At 39.2% G+C, this 24,699-nt stretch overlaps 2 protein-coding genes across 2 annotated transcripts in view; one reads left to right on the top strand and one right to left on the bottom strand.

The window, feature by feature from the left end:
- Positions 1 to 534: 534 nt before the first annotated feature.
- LOC111140824 (zinc finger CCHC-type containing 10) lies at positions 535 to 23,365 on the bottom strand. The gene is made up of 4 exons (XM_022493018.1): positions 23,315 to 23,365; positions 5,870 to 6,034; positions 2,128 to 2,169; positions 535 to 1,444 (listed from the first exon to the last, which is right to left on the bottom strand). The coding sequence occupies exons 1-4, from the start codon at positions 23,353 to 23,355 to the stop codon at positions 1,177 to 1,179; spliced, it is 516 nt and encodes a 171-aa protein (XP_022348726.1). The 5' UTR covers positions 23,356 to 23,365; the 3' UTR covers positions 535 to 1,176.
- Positions 23,338 to 24,699, top strand: part of LOC111140823 (heat shock protein family A (Hsp70) member 4) — a 77,391-nt gene continuing 76,029 nt past the window's right edge. The window contains exon 1 of the mRNA XM_022493015.1: positions 23,338 to 23,486. Coding sequence (XP_022348723.1) covers positions 23,338 to 23,486 — 149 coding nt within the window. The remainder of the gene's footprint in view (positions 23,487 to 24,699) is intronic.

The raw sequence follows: 24,699 nt of genomic DNA, 5'->3' as shown, positions 1-24,699 counted from the left end.
GGTATGTAAACACACCAGATTAATCCAAGTCATTCATATTTATGTAGTAGAGTGTCAGATATGACCAGTTGCCATGTAAACCATCAATACCACGATTGCAAAAATGATAAAAGGCAATCCTTATGAAAGCTTAGAAAAGCTTAATAAAGGGCAACCAACATCACCCTAATTTTCTGTTAAAATTACTTCTCTTCCTAACTTTCTTTTCCTCTCCTATCTTTTATAGCATAATAACACACAATGATATTTATATCACTTTTACCTTAACTTAGGCTTTCAAATGACTCTTTTCTGATACACAGCATTTATCAAAAGGCACCAAGATTAGACTCCAAGTAGTTTCAGAATTTTGGTTCCTTTTTAGGTTCCTCCAGATTGATTTTCTCAGAAAAGAGTAACTTTACAGGACACCTGGGTGCCTTATTCAGTTAAGCAACCGACTCTTGATCTCAGCACAGATCTTGACTCAGGGCTGTGAGTTCAAGCCCTGCACTGGGCTCCACGCTGGGTGTGGAGCCTACTTGGAAACAAACAAACAAAAAAGAGTAACTCTAAGAACCAGAAGAAAATGAATAATATAACACAATAACTTGACATTTGTACCATCCAAAAGGTATAAATATATTAATAGTTTCCTTGAGCTTTTCATTTAGGACAAGAACTCAGAGTAAGTTTCCGAACATAAACATAGAAAGAGGGCACAGTTATTAAGAGGAACACTCCTAATTTTATAGTAACAATGTATTAAATCTTATATAATAACACACAGCCAAAAGCGTTAGAAATTCACTGCCAGATATTCTGATGCATTATCCTGAAAACACATCTGATACATAGCACTGACATATAACAAAGTATGGCATTTATTTCACAGGGAGAAATGATAAGTTTCATCCCAAAAACAGACATACTGGATTCAGCTTTGATTAAGTTTTACAGATACATATTAAAGATAAAAAAGAAAAACAAGATTTACCCTGAAGATAAAAAAGTCTTATATATATGTATAATCCATTATTAATACTCTTTATGCTCTTATGATGTAAAACACTTAGAAACTTTTAAACTCCAGAAATGTTGATCGGTTAATCTATTTGGCCTTAACATATTCTAAATTCCCTTTTGAGAATCACATTAATGTTTGCAGACCAGCAGTCCAATAGGGATGGAGCAATTCTATTTCTTTTTCTTCTTCTTTGGTGGCTCATCCTCAGAGCTGCTCTCTGTGTTGGTGCTGCTGCTACTGGAAGAGCTGGAATCTGAGTCTGAATCGGAGGACGAGGAAGAGCTTGTGGAGGAGGATGAAGATGATGAATTGGAGGAGCTTTCATCTGTGTCACTGTCCTCCGAGGAGGATGAGGTAGACGTTTCTTCACTCTCCGATGAAGAATCACTGGCTGAACTGTCACTGCTGTTGCTACTGGAACTGGTTACACTCTTAGACCTAGTAGACAATGAGTAGTTAGATGCACAGGAAGCTGACGTTTAACAGAATAGTTAAAAGCAAGTGCACAGGGAAACTCCGTGCACACACTGCAGCTCTGTTGTGTGGGACCGCTGGATCTGCTGTGCTGGGGACTGCATAACTGGAGAAGTCCCACGGCAAACACAATGTCTTTTACTTTAGCAATTAAACTCTCCTGGACAGAGTTCAAGATCAGTGTTCCTACTCTATTATGCTCCAGAACGAATAATGTTAGAATAAAGTTGCAGTGTAACACCTGGGTTTACTGAAACCTCAGGCAGCATGGTAAATGTTTCATAATCTTTACTCTAAACCAGACAGACCTGGCCAACATTTTTTTTTTTTTTAACCAGTCTAAGAATATTTCTTATTCTAATGTAATAAGAGAGATTTTTAAGTGAAATTAGTTACTATTTCCAGGTATAAAGCCTCTGAGAGAAGTTGGAGAAAAAGGAGAAACGAAGGTAGTATGTTCCAGTTAGGTAAAGAGAAGAACATATCTGGAAATAAGGATGATACTTAATCATGAATTACAAACAAGAGACTTTAGGTCTACTTTATTATTATTATTATTATTATCACTTTTATTTTTAAATTTTTCTTCCCATCCCTCCCACTAGTATTATTTATTATACATAAAAAACTCCTAAAGCCACACATACCTTTTTTTCTTAGTCTTCCTTTCTACATTAGTTTCTCCAATGCTGATAAATATGAGGGGGGAAAAAACTCCTGTTAATAGAGTGATTATACACAGCTCAGACAAACCCTTCAGGAGCCTCCAAAGTGTCTTACATTGGAGAAACACTTTGTCTTTCATGACATGTACAGAGCCCACCATTTCTTGTTATAACCTGCACCCCCAACTCTGTCTCTAAAAAAACCTTCTAAGTTACCATTACCAGTATTAATATACAATTGATTAAAACAATACAGACGGACACCTAGATGGCTTAGTTAAGCATCTGCCTTTGGCTCAGGTCACAATTCCAGGGACCTGGGATCAAGTCCCGCATTGGGCTCCCTGCTCAGCAAGGAGCCTGCTACTCCCTCTGCCTGCCATTCTCCCTGCTTGTGTGTGCCCACCCTCCCCCAACCCCTTCTGACAAATAAATAAAATCTTTAAAATGAAATAAAACAGTATAGAAATACAGTACAAATTTTAATAATTACTACACATCAAAGTAAATTTACTGGTAACACATCTCTTAATGATATTGTTTTTCTAGTTTATGTATCCCTGGATCTTACTGCTAGGTTGTGACAAGGTTCAGTATTAACTCAATTCCTGTACTTAATTTTTATAGATTTAAGCTAAGAAACTTTCTTAACCTAAACAGGTAGATTGAAATAGAGTTTTGTTGTAGGAGTGTCATTGTTTGAATACCTTCAGTGACAGGATCCACTAGTCACAAAGATATATGATTAAAAAACACTTTTATTTATTTTTATTTTTAATTATTATTATTATTTTGGGGGGGAGGGGAGAAGGAGAGAAAGAATCTTTTTTTTTTTTTTTTAAAGATTATTTATTTATTTATTTATTTGACAGACAGAGATCACAAGCAGGCAGAGAGAGAGGAGGAAGCAGGCTCCCTGCGGAGCAGAAAGCCCTATGTGGGGCTTAATCCCAGGACCCTGGGATCATGACCCAAGCCGAAGGCAGAGGCTTTAACCCACTGAGCCACCCAGGCGCCCCAGAGAGAAAGAATCTTAAGCAGGCTTTATACCCAGTATGGAGCCCAATGCAGGTTTCGGTCTCATGACCCTCAGATCATGACTTTAGCTGAAATCAAGAGCCAGATACTTGGCTGACTGAGCCACCCAGTCATCCCTAAAAAATACTTTTAAATTGGTAGCCCAATTAGATCCTTTTTCAATTTTGCTGGGGAAAAAAAATTACAAAAGAATTTGCTCCTGGGGTGCCTAGGTGGCTCAGTGGGTTAAAGCCTCTGCGTTTGGCTCCGGTCAGGATCTCGGGGTCCTGAGATCGAGCCCTGCATCTGGCTCTCTGCTCAGCAGGGAGCCTGCTTCCCTCTCACTCTCTGCCTGCCTCTCTGCTTACTTGTGATCCCTACCTGTCAAATAAATAAATAAACTCTTTAAAAAATATATTTAGAAAAAAAAAAAAAAAAAAAAAGAAGAATTTGCTCCTGGAACACCTGGGTGGCCCAGTCAGTTAAGTGTCTGCCTTCAGCTCAGGTCATAATCTCAGGGTTCTGCGATGGAGTCCTGAGTCACACTTCTTGGTCAGCAGGGAGCCTACTTCTCCCACTGTCTGCACTTCCCCTACTTGTGTGTTCTCTCTCTCTCTGACAAATAAATAAATAAAATCTTAAAAAAAAATTGCTCCCAATAATTAGAGCTATCCACTTCCTTAGTACAAACACCAGTATTTTGAAAAACATCTACATTTCTACACAGGAGAAAAGGGGAAGTAGAAAAGGAGAATGAGCAGGCAAGTTCTTATACAAATTTATTTTTGGAAAAATTATATATGAAAGTTGATGACTTAGAAATTGATAACCTATCTATTCCTGAATAACCTTTGAAGAGCCATCATGTCCACTAATTGTGAGACCACTGCCTTGCAAGTTCCCTTGTTTCAGACACTATTATACAGCTAATGTCCTTATGAAGATGCTGCTTCTGATCTGTAGCACTGAGTACATCTGGCATCTTCCTCTTTCACTTTCTCAAACATGCTTACTTACTTAATTCATAGCAATTTTAAAAGCTTTATTTAAGGGGCGCCTGGGTGGTTCAGTCAGTTAGGCATCTGCTTTCAGCTCAGGTCATGATCCTGAGATCCTGGGATCAAGCCCCGCAACGGGATCCCTCTTCAGTGGGGAGCCTGCTTCTGCACCCTCTCCTCCCAGCTCCTGCTCCCTCTCCCTATCTCTGTCTTTCTCTCTCACATAAATAAATAAAATCTTAAAAAAAAAAAAAAAGCTTTATTTATGGGGCAACTAAGTGGCTCAGTCAGTTAAATGTCTGCCTTCAGCTCAGGTCATAATCCCAGGGTCCTGGGATCCAGTCCCGCATCAGGGTCCCTGCTCAGTGGGAAGCCTGCTTCTCCCTCCCGCTGCTTGTGCACTCTCTCTCTCAAATAAATAAAATCTTAAAAAAAAGGGGGGGGGCGCTTTATTCAAAGGACACAAAAGAGTATGTAACAAATTTCCAGTTACTCTCCTATCCAGTTCTCCTAGAAAGGAGCCACTGTTACGGATCATTTCTGTTTCCAAAAAAATTCCATTATTCCTTTTCTTCTTTATTAACATAAACGATTGCATATTATATATACTGTTCTCCATGTAGTTTATAGCCTTAGTTTAAGTATCTTGGATACTTGTCTTGGATATCTTTCCACATCAGCTCTGAGAAAATAAAGGGAACAGCATCTAAAATGGACTTGGGCAACCCTGAATGGGGAGCTGGCAAACACTACCCCTCCTCATCAGCAGCTGACCCCCACACAGAGAGCAGCACTTTGTTCTCAACAGGAAGAAGCTTACTTTACTATCTCAGCAGGAGGAAGGAAAATTTTCTTCTTGCCTTGCAATACAACAGCCCATGAGAAATTGCCCCAGTTGTCCAATGAGAAGCTTAAAACTCTCACTCTTCCCCAGCTGACTTTTGTTTCAAACAGCCCTTCCCAATTTCTTCTTTTCCTCGATAAAAGCAAGCCCCTGTCCTTTGTTCTCTGGACTTGCCAATGGTTTGCCAGTTCTCTTGTCCAGGATTGCAATTCCCTTGGTATTCCCCAATAAACTCATTTTGCTAGTAGAATAACTGGCCACTTTATGGTTGACAGCTCATATCATCTACTTCCTGGTATTCTGCTGCCACTTCACCAGTAGCTGAGTCAACAAAGCAAAGTGATTAAGAGCATGGATTGGCTGGTTCAACAGTTTAATCTTTCCACTTACTGGCTGTGTGACACTGATGAGTAACTCAACTTCTCTAGGCACTAGTTTCTTCACATGTAATATGGGGAGAATAGTACCTACCTTAATGGTATAGAGGTGAAGCTTAACTAAGCTAATACTTGTGAAAAGCTTAATACAGTGCCTGGCACATGGGAAGGATTCATTAAACATTACCTAATATTATAACTGAAATCTGGATAACCACCAAGATACCTTTAGTCACTTCATAAATTCTATCAATTGGGGCGCCTGGGTGGCTCAGTGGGTTAAAGCCTCTGCCTTCGGCTCAGGTCATGATCCCGGGGTCCTGGGATCGAGCCCCGCATCGGGCTCTTTGCTCAGCAGGGAGCCTGCTTCTCCCTCTCTCTCTGCCTACCTGTGATCTGTGTCTGTCAAATAAATAAATAAAATCTTTAAAAAAAAAATTAATTCTGTCAATTAAAAATATTCCTTTGGATATCACAGGTCAACATACCTTTGTTGTAATAATAATAATCTGTTTTCTTTTTCTTTTAAAGCTTTCTTTAGTTCTGCTGTTCTTGATGGCCTATGTAGGTATTTTCTTTTTCCTGTACATTCATAAGTCCAATGTCCAAATTCCAAGCATTTCTGACATCTTACATGTTGTTTATTTGCCTCACTGTGGAGCAAAAAGAAAAAAAAAGAATACAGGCCTTAAAATTTTGACTTGACATTTTCTACCCTGAAAAGCATAAATAATATGAACATTTTTAGGTCAAAAATAAACATAATTTTACACTTTAAATTGTTTACTGTGTTAGATTTAGTCACAAGGTAATATAGTAGTCAAGAGCATGGACCTTGAGAGTTAGACCAAACTAAGTTCAAATCTTTATTTCCTAATTCCATTCTAGTAACGGCAGACTAGGTAACCAAGACCAACTCCTCAGCTTGGAAATAGAAAAAAACAGTCAAAACATTTTTAACAATCTGCTTGAGGTATCAAAGAACTAACAATGGGGTGAAGAACAACCAAGCCAAGATATGGAAGAAAATGGAAATCCAGAGTAGTCAGTTCTGTATTAAAGTTAATTCTTGCACTGGGAGTGTTTGCCCAACTCAACAGGGTAAACCTCACTTACAACAAGTTAGGGAGACAAACTATGTATCCAGCATTAGGTCTCTGAATAGTCATACCCTAAGAATAAATCAAATGTATAGAGAATACAGCCCAGCTTTTAGTCATCTAGGAGACTAAGAAAAAAATCTTAATCCCTCAACCCTGATACTGGACTCAGATGCAACGAGTAAAAACAAACATGAAAGAATTGGAAAGGAAAAAACAAAATGGTCATTCCTCACTTACGACTTATTATGTACATGCAAATCCAAAATAATCTACAGGCAAAAATATTTTGAAATAATTAGAATTCATAAGTTCAGCAAGATTTTAGATTGGGGTGGGCAAACTGTAAAGAGTCAGATAGTAAAAGTTTCAGGCTTTGCTGATCAGGAGGCAAAATTGAGGATATTATGTAGGTACTTCCATGACAAGAGAGAAAACACAATTCCACAGATATTTTATTAATAAAAATATTTCACAGAAAAGAGATTTAAAGGATGCAATTCATTTGTAGAATATTCCACTCATTTGAGGTTGAAAGTTCATGTTTCCTATCAAATTAATCATATACGTACACATGTAATTAACATCCTTAACCCACAAGCCCACAAGAACAAGCATCAAGTAGGATTCAGTAGACAACTGTTTGCTGAGCTCTATATTAGACATAAGATAAACACATAAAAATCAATAGAATTTCTATATAATGAAAACATTTAAAATGAAATTTTAAAAAGTGATATTTATAATTTCCTAAAAAATATCAAATACCTAGAAACACATCAAAGAAAATATGTACAAGACTTCTATGCACAATATAAAATTACTAAGAGAAATTAAACATCTAAGAATGTAGCCACATAGAAAAATATACCATGTTCATAGACTGGAAAACACAATAATTGTAAAAATGTCCATTCTCCACAAACTGATCTACAGATCTATGATCTACAGATTCAACACAATGCCAATCAAAATCCAAACAAGTTTTTGTTTATTTGTTTGTTCTGTTAACAAACTTATTCTAAAATGCATATGGAAATTCAAAAGGCAAACAGCCAAAATACCCAAGTAAAGGAACAAGTGGGGAAGCGTTGGGTTAAAAGACACTGACTTATGGTAAAGCTGTAACAACCAAGAATGTGAAATTCGAGCAAAGATACACAAACCAATGAACAGAACATAATGTCCAGAAATGGACTAATGTATATATGAACACATGATTTATGACCACTATGGCACTGGAGAGCAGTGGAGGAAAGGACATATTAATGGTGCAGGGACAACTGATTTGCATATGGAAAAAATTACAACTAAACTCTACTCTTGGGGCACCTGGGTGACCCGGTTGAGTGTCCAGTTCTTGATTTCTGCTCAGGTCATGAACTCAGGGTCCTGTGATCAAATCCTGCATTGGCCTACATACTCAGTGGAGAGTCGGCCTACATACTCAGTGGAGAGTCGGCTTGAGGATTCTTTATCTCCCTTTGTCCCTCCACCTGCTCATATTGTCTCTCTCTCAACTAAGTAAAAAATTCTTTATTAAAAAAAGAAAATAGGGGTGCCTGGGTGGCTCAGTGGGTTAAGCCCTGCCTTCAGCTCAGGTCCTGATCTCAGGGTCCTGGGATCGAGCCCCACATTGGGCTCTCTGGTCAGCAGGGAGGCTGCTTCCCCCTCTCTCTCTGCCTGCCTCTCTACCTGCTTCTGATCTCTCTCTCTGTCAAATAAATAAATAAAATCTTTTTTAAAAAAATAAAAAAAGAAAACCTCTACTCTCTACCATATGCAAACATTGATTACAGACTGCTCAAGTAATAAATGTCTTAGATGGTGGTATTAAAAACAAGTGACATGGGGGTATCTGGCTGACTCAGCTGGAAGAGCATGATCTTGAGGTTGTGAGTTTCAGTCCCATGTTGGGTACAGACATCACTTAAAAATAAATAAACTAAAAAGAAAAAACAAACAAAAAAAACCCACATTAAATAAATAAATAAATAAACTTACAAATAAACAGTGACGGGGCCCCTGGCTGGTTCAGGTGGTAGGGCATATGACTCTTGTTCTCAGGGCTGTGGGTTTGAGCCTGACACTCAGTGTACAGATTGCTTAAAAATAAAATCTTAAAAAAAAAAAAAAAGAAAAAAAAGAAAAAAAAAAAGACATATTTGACTTAAGAATTCTTAAAAAACAAAACCAAAATACTAATAATCATTTAAAAAAAAGACAGTTGGGGGCGCCTGGGTGGCTCAGTGGTTAAAGCCTCTGCCTTCGGCTCAGGTCATGATCTCAGGGTCCTGGGATCGAGTCCCACATCGGGCTCTCTGCTCAGCAGGGAGCCTGCCTCCTCCTCCTGTCTCTCTCTGCCTGCCTCTCTGCCTACTTGTGCTCTGTCTGTCAAATAAATTAAAAAAAAAAAAAAATCTTTAAAAAAAAGATGGTTAAGTTAGACTATGCTAAAATTAGGAATTTCTTTTCATTGAGGCACCTGGGTAGTTTGGTTGGTTAAGTATCTGGCTCTTGATTTCAGCTCAGGTCATGATCTCAGGGTTTTGAGATCAAGCCCTGTGTCAGGCTCTGCACTTGGCATGGAGCCTGTTTAGGATTCTCTCTCTCTTCCTCCTTCTCTTAAAAAAGAAAGCAAAAAAGAATTTATGTTCATCAAAATACACTATGAAGAGAGTAAGAAGGGAAGCCAAGAGGTTGGAGAAGGTTTTACAAATCAGTAAGAACATGATGGATCATAAAAAATAAGATGAAATGGAAAATGGAAAGACTGGACAAAAATGGGCCTGGGAAACACAAGTTAACACTACACATATAAAAAGTTGTACTTTACTAATCAAAGAAAAGCATATTAAAACCCCCGGAAAGGGGCATCTGGGTGGCTCAATCAACCAAGCATCCAACTCTTGATTTTGGCTCAGATCATGATCTCAGAGTAATGAGATCAACCCCGGAGTCAATCCCTGAGCTCACTGTGGAGTTTGCTTAAGACTTTCTCTCCCTCTCACTCTGTCCCTTCCACTCCTACATGCATGCTCTTTCTTTCTCTCTCTAAACAAATAATTATTTAAAAAACAAAATAAAACATGGGGCGCCTGGGTGGCTCAGTGGGTTAAGCTGCTGCCTTCGGCTCAGGTCATGATCTCAGGGTCCTGGGATCGAGCCCCGCGTTGGGCTCTCTGCTCAGCAGGGAGCCTGCTTCCTCCTCTCTCTCTGCCTGCCTCTCTGTCTGCTTGTGATCTCTCTCTGTCAAATAAATAAATAAAATCTTAAAAAAAAAATAAAATAAAATAAAACAAAAAACCCAGAAGATACTACCTATCACACACCAGAAAGACTGAAATTAAAAACTGGCAACAGCAAATGTTAGCAAGAATACACAGCAAGAGGAACACACATCCACTGTGGGGATGAACACAAACTGGTACAACCATTTTGAAAAAAATTTACCATAGTTGAAGAGCAGTACATTCTATGATTCAGCAATTCCACTTGTAGGTATTTATACAATAGAAATCAATGCAGTGCCGCCTACGTGGGTTAGTTGGTTGAGTGTACGACTCTTGATTTCAGCTCAGGTCATGATCTCAGGGGATTGAGATGGAGCCTCCCAGTGAGCTCTGAGCTGGGCATGAAGCCTGCTTAAGATTCCCTCTCTCCCTCTCCCTTTGCCCCTCCCAAACCACTCGCCCCCATCATGTGTGCATTACAAAAAAAAAAAAAAAATTTAAAACAGAATCAATGCACAGCTATACCAGATAACATGTGTAAGAATATTAATCTTGACCTGAGCCGAAGGCAGACACTTAACTGACTGAGCCACCCAGGCGCCCCCCCCCCTTTAAAGAATATTATTCTTGGGGGGAGGGGGGTTGGGGGGGTGGAGTTATGGACAAAAAAAAATATTATTCTTTATGTAGCTTTTAAAATTTCTGAAATAATTTTAATCTTTTTTTTTTTAAGATTTTATTTATTTTATTTGACAGAGAGCACAAGCAGGCAAAGAGGCAGGCAGAGAGAGGAGGGAAGCAGGATCCCTGCTGAACAGAGAGCCCAATGCGGGGCTCAATTCCAGGACCCTGGGATCATGACCTGAGCCGAAGGCAGAGGCATAACCCACTGAGCCACCCAGGCGCCCCTGAAATAATCTTATAGAAAATGAGCAAGTACAGTTCAAAGCACCATTTTTCCTGAACTATTTGTAAGTTGCCAACCTGATGACCCATCAACTCACAATATTTCATTGTATATTTTCTATAAACCAGGATATTTTCCTACATAACAATGTAACCATCAAAATCAAGAAATTAATATAGATATATTCCTACTATTTAATCTCCAGATCCCATTTATTTCATCAAATGTCCCAATAATGTTCTTTAGAGCAAAACCCAGTTCAGCATTCTGTTGCATTTGTCATGTTTCTTTAGTTTCCTTCTGTCTAATGAATTCCTTAGTCGAGTCTTGTTTTTATGACCTTGGCAATTTTGAAGGTTACAGGCCAGTTATTTTGTAGAATGTGCTTAAATGTGAGTTGCTTTCAAGCTCACTTAGGGGGCTCTCAGTAGGGAGCTGCGGTTCCCTTCCTCTTGACCTCTCCATAGGGCTGCTCACAACATGACTTCCCCCAGAGGGAGTGACCAAGACAATTTAAGAAATCAGTCTTTCAGAACCTAAATTTTGGAAATGACATACCATCACTTTTGCTGTATTCTATTGGTTGCACAGACCAACCTTAGTATAATGTGGGAGGAGACTATACAAGAGCCTGAATACCAGGAGGCAAGGATAATTGGGGGTCATCTTGGAGGTCAACTACCACATTTGATATCTCTACATGATTAGATTCAGGCTATGCACCTTTGGCAGGAATGTAATAGAAATGTGCTGTCCTTCTCACTATATTGCTACCAGGTGACACAAGACTGTAATTCATCTTAATACTGTTGATATGCACTTTGATATCCCTTGATTAAGGAAGGTCTACCAGAGTTTGCATTGTAAAGTTACTTTTGTCTTTTGTAATTGTGGTGGTTTTAAATTAATGTTCACATTAATTCTTTGATACTCTTCACTTCAAGAGGTGGAGCCCTAATTCCCTTTACCCTGATTGTGGCTTGGACTTAGTGTCTTGGTTTAACAGAATAAAGCGATGGAATAAACAGAATAAAGTGATGGAGTGTGACTTCAAAGATTAAGTCATGGAGCTGCCATGTTAGGCAGACACTTAAGCAGCCTATAGGGAGGCTCAGGAGGTGAACAACTGAGGCCTCCTGCCAACAGTCCTGTGAATGAGCCATCCTGGAGAAAGATGTTCCAGTCTTGGTGACGCCTTCAGATGACTGCAGCCCCTGGCAACATCCTGACCAGGACAACAAGGGAGAACATGAGTTAGAACCCTCAGCTAAGGCACTCCTGGATTCCTGCCTGACCCACAGAAACTGAGATAATGTTGATTGTTAGAAGCTACTAAGTTTTGGGGTGATTTGTCAAACAACTCTAAGTGAAAATTAATATAACAATCAATAACTACTTTGTGGGTCGGTATTTGATATTATATTATATAAATACCCAGCCCATTAAATTTTTAGTTCATTTATTCATCTATCAGTATGAACTCAAATTTTTCTATTTTACTCCATGAATTTTATTCAATGAGTTATAGTCCCATTACACCATTTATTTTGAATTGTCCTAGATATGGTCAGTGGAAAGGAATCCTTTTAAGCTAGATTGTGTGTTCTTCTGACATGGCTCCATTGTGGGGGCACTTCCTTGCTTTCTGGTACAACAAAAAATTTCAGATTCTCTACTTTACCTGTCCCAGCCTGAAATCAGACTGATGGAGCCCTGATGATATTTAGAGTCACGTCCTCTTTCCACTTAGGCTCTAACACTTCTTATTAAATTACATGTTGCTCCCCCTACGTAGATGTTCTCTTCACTAGGGTGACAACTTACACTAAATTGCTCCTGTGTGGACACGTTCCTCTCACCTGGCTTGGGATCTCACATCCCACACTAACCCTTCGCCGCAGTGGATGCCCTCCACAGCCTTAGCAAGAATACACAGCAAGAGGAACACACATCCACTGTGGATCACTTCACACACTTACGTGGATGCCCTTCTAAGGCCACTTTGGCCCTAATACTCCAATGCCAAGTCAACCTTCTGCTTGAAAGCCTACCCTGCTCTACACTACTTAATGGCTTTAGGCATGACTTATGCAAGAAGGGAAGAGAAAGAACTGTAAGAATATTCGTAACAGCATAACCTGTAATATCCTCAAAACCAGAAATAACACTGAGGTAGAATGGATAATTTGTGGTACAGAATATAGCGAAATACTTCATAGTACTGAAAATGAACAAACTTTACAGTTCTAACTTACATGGATCTTACATCTAAGAAGTCAGATTATGCAAAAGAATCCAAATTGTCTGATTCTGTATAAGTTCAAAGACACGCAAAATTAAACTCCAGTGCAGAGTAAGATGGTAAAAGCACAAAGAGAAGCAAGGGAACAATTACCATAAATGTTGGGTCACTGGTTACCTTTGAGAAGGAGGGAGGAGGTCATGATTGGGAAGGGCCTTAAGGGCTGCTGGTATATAGGCCATTTTATTACTTGACCTGAGGGAAGTCACATGCAATGTTCCCTTTATAATAATTTGTTAAGTGGCATAGTTATGTTGTTTAAACTTTTTTGTATATGTATTATATTTTACAATAAAGATTTTAAAAAATCTTCTCTTTCACTACATAGCTGTAGGCTCTTCAGCAAACTGATTTGGAAACCTTAGTTTCTCTTCTAAAAGATGTAGTAAATATCTACTTTACTAGGGTACTGTGAGAATTAGTTGAGACCATAGCCATGGCTTATATTTACTCCACCAGGAATTTAGCTAAGTATTAATTATGCATAATCACATCCAATCTCCATAACAACCCAGTGAGTTTGAAAGCACTATCCCCATTCTATAGACGAGGATGTGTATATATTATTGTCATTCTACATATTAGGCTAATCAATTGTCTGGAATAATGATACATGGCACTTTAAGTTTTCGCATAACATGGTTGCACAATGAGATGCTGGGTTCTTAGTGCTGACCTACAGCAGTCACCTTTTTTTAATCGTTAGTGAACACATAATTGGTATTCAGTAAATGTCTGTACAATGAATGCTGGAAAACGCCAAGTGTTTAAGAGAACATATTTTGGATTGTGGGACAGGTTCTGTAATTCTGACAATTAATTTAGTTTTAGTATCTGTCCAAAATTTAAACTAATCCTAATCTGAAAGAATGTTACAAGTAAAGAACTAAGGCTATGTCAGTAGATACAGTATTAAAAGATAATAAAGAAGACTCAGCTTTTTGTTCAGTAATAGTTCTTAAATTTCAGCAAGCAACTCCCAGAGCCATGATTATAATTTCAGACCTTATCTGAATATGTAATGTCAGAGAAAACTTTTAAGGGCATCAATAATAAAACACTCTATGGCCTTAATATTAGCTTTTGAGGCAAAAAGAACCACTAACATATTTAACTTATACACAATTGTAAAATGCACCCCAGAAATAATAAATTCAGAAACATCAAAGATGTTTTTTACACCTATAAAAGTGTAAAATCATGATTCTCATTCAAATACATATAAAACGAACATGGGTCAATCTAATCATTAATTAAAGGAACAAGTAAGATGGTATAACAGGTTCAAAAGAGAATTCAAAGAACACACATATATATGCAATCATGCTGAAATGAATTTACAGATAGCTAAAAACTACTTAATAGCCACATTGCAAGAATCATCTGTACTGTGTTTTCATGAGTAAGAATATTTTCTACCAGTATCCTATACCTTACAGTTACAAAATAGCTCAAAGACAATAATGCATAGGCTTTCATAGAGTCACATAGCCAGGAAGAGTCATTAAACAAGATACCTAGCAATCTTTGTTTTGAAATCCATTGCAAAGCCTTTCACAATATATCCTAAAAATGAAACTATGATTGGTATGGAGGGAAGCCTCTCAGAATCAAGGAAATAAAGTCTTCTCCAACTCATAGGTTTTTTTCCCCAATATTAAGAAACTTAATTTTTTAAAATCGATTTTATTTTATTTTTTTAAAGATTTTATTTATTTATTTGACAGAGAGATCACAAGTAAGCAGAGAGGCAGGCAGAGAGAGATAAGGAAGCAGGGTCCCCGCTGAGCAGAGAGCCCGATGCAGGGCTCAATCCCAGGACCCTGGGACCATGACCAGAGCTGAAGGCAGAGGCCTTAAGCCATGGAACCACCCCGGTGCCCCTTGATTTTATTTTTTTAAAGATTTATTTTAAAAAACGAGAGAGAGAGAGAGCATGAGAGCAAGTTGGGGGGTGAGGGGCAGAGGGAGAGAAATTTTAAGTGGATGCCCCACCTTGTGTGGAGCCCAATGTGGGGCTTGATCCCACAACCCCATGAATCATGACCTGAGCTGAAATCAAAAGTTGGAGGCTCAAATGGCTGTGCCACCCAGGCAACCCAATATTAAGAAACTTACAACTTAAGATAAATAAATAATTAAAATAAAAAAACTAAAATTTAAAAAGTAAATAAATAAACAAATTAAAAATATTATCCACCAGCACTGTGGAGTTTTCTGTAGCTATAAATAGAATATTCACAAATATCTAAATTCCTTTATGATTGACATGTTTTAACCATTAATTAATCATCCCTAAAAATAGTGATCTTCCATAGGGAGTGCTGAATGAAGTAGACTTATAATTTCAAAATAAACAAGGTTAGCATTTCTTTCTAACCATTTGGACACCCTATTCACAATATTCCATTTCTATATCCTAAGCTAAGGCCCAAAGAAGTATTCTAATGGGACAGGCTTTTTAAGTGAAATCACCTTTGATACCTAAAATAGTAGGACATGCCTGCCATAATGATGGTCTATTGTTGGCAGAGGTACAAAACAGGCACTTTGCATATGTTCTTAACTGCTGGTAAGAATATAAGTCGCACTTTCTGAAGGGCCATTTGGTAACTACAAGAAAAATCTTGAAAATGTACATACACACACAAAAACAAACAAACAAAAAACCCCACCAACCCAGACAGTATAAATGATGATTACATATGTGGAAAATCCCTAGAAATCTAAAACAGAGCTAATAGAACTAATAAATTAATTTAGTAAAGTCATACAATACAAGATCAATATACAAAAGTCAACTGTATTTCCACATACTAGTAATGAACAATTGAAATAAAAAAAAAATGCCACTACAATACTTAGATATAAATCTGGTGAAAGTTGTTCAACATCTCTACACTTAATTATAAAATATTGGGGAGATAAGATAAAAACCTTTAAAAAATGAGTACATTTTAACACACACATTCATGGGTCAGAAAACTTAAGACTGTTGGGGTGCCTGGGTGGCTCAGCGGGTTGAGCCGCTGCCTTCGGCTCGGGTCATGATCTCAGGGTCCTGGGATCGAGCCCCGCATCGGGCTCTCTGCTCATTGGGGAGCCTGCTTCTTCCTCTCTCTCTGCCTGCCTCTCTGCCTACTTGTGATCTCTCTCTGTCAAATAAATGGATAAAAAATCTTAAAAAAAAAAAAAAAAAAAAAAAAAAAGAAAGAAAACTTAAGACTGTTAAAGGATCCATTCTTCAAAAGCCGATCTAGAGATTGAATGCAATCCCACTGAAATCTCAGCAGTTTCTTTTGTGGAAATTGATAACCTGATTCTAAAATGCATACAAAAATACAAATAAGGGGCACCTGGGTGGCTCAGTGGGTTAAGCCTCTCCCTTCAGCTCAGGTCATGATCTCAGGGTCCTGGGATCGAGTCCCACATGGGGCTCTCTGCTCAGCAGGGAGCCTGCTTCCTCCTCTCTCTCTGTCTGGTTCTCTGCCTACTTGTGATCTCTGTCTGTCAAATAAATAAATAAAATCTTTAAAAAAAAAAAAACAAAAATACAAATAATTTAAAATAGTAGCAAAAACTGTGAAAAAGAATAAAATTGGAAGACATCACTTGATTTCAAGACTTATTACAAAACTACAATTATCCTGACAATATGGTGTTCACATAAATAAACAGATCAATGAAACAGAATAGAATCCACACACACGGACAGCTGTTTTGTGACAAAGGTGCAAAAGAAATTCAGTAGAGAAAAATTCAGTAGTCTTTTCAACTATTGGTACTGAAACAATTAGACTTGCAATGTGCAGGGGCGCCTGGGTGGCTCAGTGGGTTAAAGCCTCTGCCTTCGGCTCAGGTCATGATCCCAGGGTCCTGGGATCGAGCCCCACATCGGGCTCTCTGCTCAGCAGGGAGCCTGCTTCCCCCTCTCTCTGTCTCTGCCTGCCTCTCTGCCTACTTGTGATCTCTGTCTGTGAAATAAATAAATAAATCTTTAAAAAAAAAAAAGAAAAAAGAAAAAAGATTGCAATGTGCATAAGGACAAACTTCGAAAAAGTCTGCTAGTATCTACTCTTAGGTTATTTACCTAAGAAAAAGGGAAAACTGAAGGCACCTGGGTGGCTTTAAGCCTCTGCCTTCAGCTCAAGTCATGATCCCAGGGTTCTGGGATCGAGTCCTGTATTGGGCTCCTTGCTCAGTGGAGTTCTGGTTCTCCCTCTCCCTCTCAGCTTACCCCCCAAACCCGACCTGGTCTCAAGCCCTCTCTCTTCCTCTCAAAAATAAATAAAATACTTAAAAAACAAGAAGAAAAAGGAAACCTTAAGTTTACACAAAAGATTTTAGAAGACCATATGGGCAGGGCCCCTGAGTGGCTCAGCCACATTAAGTGCCTGACTCTTGATTTCAGCTCAAGTCATGATCACAGGATTGTGAGACTGAGCCCATGTAGGACTTGGGGTGGGCATGGAGTCTGGTTAAGATTCTCTTTCCCTCTCCCTCTGCCCTCCCCCCATGCTCTGGCATGAGCTGTCTCTCTCAAAACAAAACCAAACCAAACCCCAAACTATACATGAATGTTTATACCACTTTTATTAAAAATAACTCCAAATTGGAAACAATCAAAATGTCCTTCAAATGCCAAATGGGTAAAGTGGTATAGCCATATGATGGGACACTGTTAGCAATAATTAAAAAAAGAAGAATGCACCATTAATACATACAAGAACTGCAATGAATCTCAAAGGAATTAACTGAGTGAAAGATGCTGGACTCAAAAGTTTACACATTTATTCTATTCATACAACATTCTGGAAAAGGTAAAATTACAGGAACAGAAAAAAATCAGTGGTTTTCAGAGGGTGGGGTAAAGGGTTTACTTACAAAGGCTCGTGAAGAAATTTTTCATGATGAAATTGTTCTACATTTTGATTTTGGTGGTGGTTACATGACTACAGGTATCTGTCAGAATTCATAGAACTATACATTAAAAAGAATACATTTCGGGGCCCTTGGCTGGCTCATTTGGTAGAGTATGCAACTCTTGATCTTGGGATTGTAAATTCAAGCCTCATGTTAGGTGGAAAGATTACTTAAAAATAAAAAATAAAAATCTTAAAAAAAAAAAATAAAGAGGGTGGCTCAGTTGGTTAAGCATCCAATTCATGATTTAGCTCAGGTCATGAACCCATGGTCATGAGATAGAGCCCCACATTGGGCTTCCTGATCATGGGAGAATCCGCTTCGTCCCCTCCCTCTCCTCTTTCCCTGCTTGTGTGCTCGCAAGCGTGCCCACGTTCTCCCTCTCTGATAAACAAAATCTTAAAAAAAAAATTCTCTCTCCCTCTGCACCCCCCTGCCCCTGCTCGTGCACACGTGATCTGTCTCTCTCTCAAAAATACATACAAACAATGAATTTTGCTAAATGTAAATTAAACATCAGTAAACCTGATTTTAAGAAGTATATAGTTAACCCAGAAAAATGGATATATGCAAAAATTTAGTTGTATATTTATTATAGGAAATACAAATGGTTTACAAGAGTAAACCTGCTGGAAGCTACACTAACAGTGAGCACAGCTTAATGTTAAACTTGGGGAATCACTATGCTGTGCAACTGAAACATAACATTGTGTATCAACTATACTGGGAAAAAAAAAAAAGTAGACCTAACTCTCTAACAGCAAAGGAAATGTTATTTCCACTACCATTTTCCAATAATAAAAAGTTATTGTTTATCCATAAAGAACACTATGAGGCTATTTAAAGTATAAAAATAGCCTGAAAGGTTATACACTAAAATTGTAAACCTTTCGGATAGGGTTATAATATACTTTTTCATTACCTGTATTCTCTAACTTTCCTACAATGAACATGGACTGCATGTGAAATCATAAAACAAATTGTAAAAGATATTTTTCAAAGGAACACATAACTAAGAAATATACGAGAATGCTAAAGGCCTATAAGAGAAATATTTAAACCTAATATAAATAAATACCCTACCAAAATAAGCTGAGGCTTATGTAAAGTATCAAGGAAACAAAAATTATTTTGCGTTTTAGTTACATTTAAAGCACAAAGAACCAAAAACAAGATAGGTTCATTATTTGGGGTGCTAGGCTATAGGCCTATAGGCTATAAGCTATAGGCTGAAAGTACAAGCAGGATTATTATTATTATTATTTTTTAAAGATTTTTTTATTTATTCATTTGACAGAGATCACAAGTAGGTAGAGAGACAGGCAGAGAGAGAGGAGGAAGCAGGCTCCCCGCTGAGCAGAGAGCCCGATGCGGGGCTCGATCCCAGGACCCTGGGATCATGACCTGAGCCGAAGGCAGAGGCTTTAACCCACTGAGCCACCCAGGCGCCCCCAAGCAGGATTATTTTTATTTTGCTTTAGTCTTCACTCAAACACAATGATACACAGAATGAGAAAAGTAGAACTGAACCCCAAGATAGTGAGGGGTGAGTAAGAGTACTTTTATTCACTCTGAATGTGTTTAACTCACAATGGCCCAAGTGACTGCTCCACAACATACCAGAGATTTTCCAGGTGAGCGGACTATACTGCTGCTGGTAATCTGAGAGACACTGGCAAACAGGAGTGGTGCTGAAAGACTAGGAGTAGGCAAATGCAGTTCTGATTTTCAAAGTCAGGGGAAAGGAAGATTCCACAAACTAGACCAGTGAACTTGACATTCATTCTAGGCAGAATTCTTGCTGGATTTATTAAATCCATTCAGAAAGAAAAGCCCTGATCACTAAGTATCAAATCATCACAGACTAATACCCTTACTGGCTTTTGGGAATTTGTATTTCAATCAGGGATCCTGGAAAGTCTTACAATATCCTTGTGAACAAAACAGAACAATTAGATCAGCTGAACATCATGGACAAAAGACTACTTTTTTTTTTAAATTAAAGACTTCATTTATTTATTTGACAGACAGAGAGAGATAGCACAAGCAGGGGGAGCTGTAGGCAGAGGGAGAGGGAGAAGCAGGCTCCCCGAAAAGCAGGGAGTCTGACTCGAGGCTTGATCCCAGGACCCTGGGATCATGACCTGACCCAAAGGCAGTTACTTAGCCAACGGAGCCACCCAGGTGACCCACAAAAGACTGCTTAATGGGTTGAAGTAAATGTACAGAGAGGAATCCAGTGATGGCCTGAATGATTGGTCCTCAGTTTGGACTTGTTCAACATTTTATAAATGACTTGGAGGGCACTGATGTGCCTATTTATCCAACCTGCAGCTGACACAAAGCTAAGAGGGAGGAGTAATACAAAGGATAACCAAATCAGGATCCAAAAAGGTCTTGACAGGCTAGAACTCAGTGTCAAATCTAACAAGATGAAATTTAACAAGGGTAAAATTAAGTCTGACTCTTAAGTCCAGAAAACCAATACAAGTACCAAGACAGGGGAAGCTTGATTTGATGGTAATTCAAGTGGATAACACCTAGCATTTTTAATTGACTGAAATCACAGTTTAGGTCCAAAGCTAGGAAGTTAGAAGTGAGCAGGGCTTAAGCTTCATAAATATTTTCCTTTCAGTTCAACATAAACTTTTGATAGATATGAACAATGTAACAGGCTACTTCAGGAGGTATGTCTTTCCTGGAGGTCCTCAAGCCAAAGTTAGATAATTCCCTTGGATGGTGAAGACACAGTACTGGAATCCAGTGGAAGGTTTAGCAGAAGAAATGACCCCACACAGTGCCAAGATTCTATAATCTACTCACATATAAGTAGATGTAATTACAATTTACAAACAGAAAGTAAGTTCATTTCAATTGATATAAAGTTAACTCCCTGAAAGATCGGCTGAATAGGAATTTCAAATGTAGGCTCTCTCTCTTTTTTCTCTTTTATTTCCTCCCTTTCCTCTGTTAATCCAAAGACTCTTACAAAGAATGCTAACAGTACTTCCTCACTTCTCATAACTAACTTAAAAATAGTTTAAAACTTATTATGGAAGTAACATATGCTTTTTATAAATAAAACTAAAACTTTGTGATAAACATAAAATGAAAAGTAATGGCTCCTCTTCTGCTTCTCCCACCCCAAAATATTCCCCAAACTCTACGAGACTCCCCTAACTTCTGAAAGTTTCCTTCTCCAACTCCCTGAAGATTTACTCTGAATACCATGACTACTTTTATTATATGCCATTTGTTTTCTTGCCAACAAGACCAGAAGCTCCTAAAGCAAGATTTCTTTTACTTCTGTGTAGCTCATGTACCAAATACAGGCATTCTATAGAAAAACAACATTTGGGGCACCTGGGTGGCTCAGTGGGTTAAAGCCACTGCCTTCGGCTCAGGTCATGATCTCAGGGTCCTGGGATCAAGCCCTGCATCGGGCTCTCTGCTCAGCAGGGAGCCTGCTTCCTCCTCTCTCTCTGCCTGCCTCTCTGTCTACTTGTGTTCTCTGTCAAATAAATAAATAAAATCTTAAAAAAAAAAAAAAAAGAAAAAGAAAACATTTGTTGAACTTTCTGAGACTTTTGAAATGAGACATAGATATAAAGATGTATATAGATAAAGTCTTTCACTTCATATTTAAGTGGACATTGTTTTTGCCATCCTAGTATTTATCATCTATCTAACCTACTTATCTAGCTCATCATTGGTTTATAGAAATCCATCTGATCGTACTGGAAAAAGAATGCGATCTGACAATCAGGGCATCACAATCCCATAGACATGATTCAACCTACACAAATGAGATACCATTAAATTGAAGGTGAGAGGATATAAAAGGCCAAAATATAGTGCAGCCATCTTGGGACCAAAAGAATGAACCTAACCTATCCAAATATGGAACTAACATCCAAAAGAGCAAACCTGAGAGTAAGAGTCTCTGATGACATAATCTAGCACACCTATTATGTATTATATTCACTCCATTCTTGACTTCTTGACTTCTTCTCCTCCACCAGGTATACTACCCTGACTCTCTAGGTCTTTATCCTGATGCTCAAGGAACTCTTTTCATTAGGTGTGAGAGGTAGAATCTGATGGAGAGAAGAAAAGGAAAGACAACAAAAAAGAATAAAAAACAGAAATGTAAAAAGAAACATACACATATATATGCAAGCAGACTAGGAGTGATATATCATGGACTTGCAAATGGTAACAGCATGAAATGCTAAGAGAATGATTGTTCAGGTGTGCAGGTTGGTAGAAGAAAAAGGGCTTTACAGGAAAGGGACATGTGGGTTGATATCTACATTACACATCCATGGTAAACCTCTTGTGCCACTCTCTCTTGTCACTAACCACAATGGCCAGCTTTCAGTTTTAAAAAACTAAAGATCTTGGGGAGCCTAGGTAGCTCAGTCAGTCGTGCAGAGGACTGGATTTCAGTTCAGGTCATTATCTCAGGGTCGGGGACCAAGCCCCACTTTGGGCTCCAATCTGTAGCCTGTTTAAGATTTTCCCTCCCCTCCCCCTGCCTCTCTTTAAAAACCCCCAAAATTAAAGATTTTTCCTGTCTGAAAGTAATTATGCCACTGTTTGATGCTCTTTCCCCAAATCCTCTTATGACTGGCTCTTTTCTCACACTTTCAATCTCTGTTCAAATGCCACCACTTCAGAGATGCCTTTCCAGTCCAACCAATCTAACCTGGGCCTTTCTTTCCATCACCTCTTAATTCCTTCAAAGCTCTTAACACCAACTCTATTTACTCAAAATGTTTAGTTTATCAACTCTTCACCAACGGAATGTAAGTTTCCTGAAAGCAGGGATTCCTGTCTTGAATACTTCTTTTTCTTTATACCCAAATTCTGGCAGAGCGCGAGATAGTTAATAAATTATTATTTACTGAAGAGAATGAGTGGTAGAAAGTGAGAAAACTTGGGAGGAAAGTCGGTGGTATAGTCAGGCTGTTCCTAGGGAAGGCGATAGGAAGGGGACCGGAAAAGCCAGCTGCGCTGGAGACTGCATAGGGAGCTGAAGGCTTACGTCGTTGAGAGTGGAAGGTGTCGGATCAGGGCTTCAGGCTTCCCTTGGCCACCCATAGGGTGGGCGGCTGGGTGGGCAAAGGGGCATACACCACTTAGTGCCCAACTTCTGGGCGTCCGCTGTGAGAAAAGCAAACTCTAGGCTCTCTTCAGAATCCCCCCAACTCCCACCCCATAACCTAGGTCCCGCCCCATGGACCTTACGCAGTTGTCTTCCACGCAATCACTAGCCCGTGGACACCAAAGTTACCACCCGGGCCAAGCCCCTGTGGAGCAGCAACAAGTGAGAAAAGACCACCCTCCGCCCGTCCACACAGAAATTCCCATACCTGCCCCGCATCCCAGCCCGAGCTCACCCGCCGGCTGACGCGTTTCTCCCCGCCCCCAGCCCGCCCCGCGGCCCTACTTGGGCCCTCACTTACGCTTGTCTCCGAGCTATAAGCCGATGCATGGGAGTCGCCATCTTAGCGCGGCTGAAGACTGCCGCGCTGGGTTTTGGGAAACTCCTCGGAAGGGGCGGGGACTTGGAACCCAGCGTCCGCTTGCCTGGGCGGAGCCAGTGCGGCCTGGAGGGCTTCTGGGGCAACTTTTGGGGTAAGCGGTGAGTGGGTAGGTGGTAAGTCTTGTTTCCTGTGTGTGTCTGTAGTTTAAGAAAGAGGAATGAGGCCGGTTGTCTCACATGAGCGGGCTTTTGAAGGATGAGTACAGGTATACAGTGTGAAGAGGCAGGGAGAAACATTCTCAAATGAGGGAAATATATGTGCATATATACATAACCGTGAATAAAACTGTGCAGTGTTCAGGAAGTAGTCTGGAAAGCAAAGTAAAAAGGAATGAATTGAGATTGGGACCATAAATTAAAAGACTGACTTTAGTGAGCCATCTACTGCAAATATATTAATTATTTCTATATTTATGTATTTCGTAGGGATGGTATAAGGATCAAATGACACTATGATGTTACTAAAGCTACTTTGTCTACTGGAAAAAGATTACACAAACATTAACTATTTTAAGATATTTTAGCATTTAGTGGCAGATCATGGAAATTTTATTCCCTTAAATCCACATTCTTTGAACCATACATAAATTTTTGAAATATGTCTGTATATCTGGGCTTCCACTCATTTTTTTTCAGCTATTATTTATGGAACTGTTATTTATGGAACATTTAAAACCTAAAATGTTTTAAAAAGTGAGGCTAGGGGGTGCCTGGGTGGCTCAGTAGGTTAAGCCTCTGCCTTCGGCTCAGGTCATGATTTCAGGGTCCTGGAATCCAGCCCTGCATGGGGCTCTCTGCTCAGCGGGGAGCCTGCTTCCCCTTCTCTCTCTCTCTGCCTTTCTACTTGTGATCTCTGTCAAATAAATAAAATCTTAAAAAAAAAAAAGGTGAGGCTAGGGCATTGAACAAATAAAGTCATTGCACACATGGTGGAGGTTTCTACAAATAATAGACAAAGGCAATGTCCAATGAGCATAGTTACTCTAAAGAAAAAAATTTAGGGTGGGGCGCCTGGGTGGCTCAGTGGGTTAAAGCCTCTGCTTTCGGCTCAGGTCATGATCTCAAGGTCTTGGGATCGAGCCCCGCATGGGGCTCTCTGCTCAGCTGGGAGCCTGCTTCCTCCTCTCTCTCTGCCTGCTTCTCTGCCTACTTGTGATCTCTGTCTGTCAAATAAATAAATAAAATAAAATTAAAAAAAAGAAAAAGAAAAAAATTTAGGGTTGGGGATAAAAAGTGTTTTAGCCCTGGTAGTTAGAGAAGGTGCTATCCCTCACCTTTGAGCATACCTTGTTCTTAACAAAATGG

The sequence above is a fragment of the Enhydra lutris genome, unplaced genomic scaffold, assembly GCF_002288905.1.
Source record: "Enhydra lutris kenyoni isolate GAN:26980312 unplaced genomic scaffold, ASM228890v2 scaffoldscaffold5, whole genome shotgun sequence".
NCBI classification, from domain to species: domain Eukaryota; kingdom Metazoa; phylum Chordata; class Mammalia; order Carnivora; family Mustelidae; genus Enhydra; species Enhydra lutris.
This window is presented reverse-complemented; position numbering and strand designations above follow the sequence as displayed.

Bases quoted from the DNA above. Each gene is read 5' to 3' on its own strand.
- LOC111140824 (XM_022493018.1), bottom strand. From the start codon at position 23,355: ATGGCGACTCCCATGCATCGGCTTATAGCTCGGAGACAAGC. The intron at 6,035-23,314 runs GTAAGTGAGGGC...TTTGCTCCACAG, and splicing joins CTTATAGCTCGGAGACAAGC to TGAGGCAAATAAACAACATG. The intron at 1,445-2,127 runs GTATGTGTGGCT...ATTGTCTACTAG, and splicing joins AGGAAGACTAAGAAAAAAAG to GTCTAAGAGTGTAACCAGTT.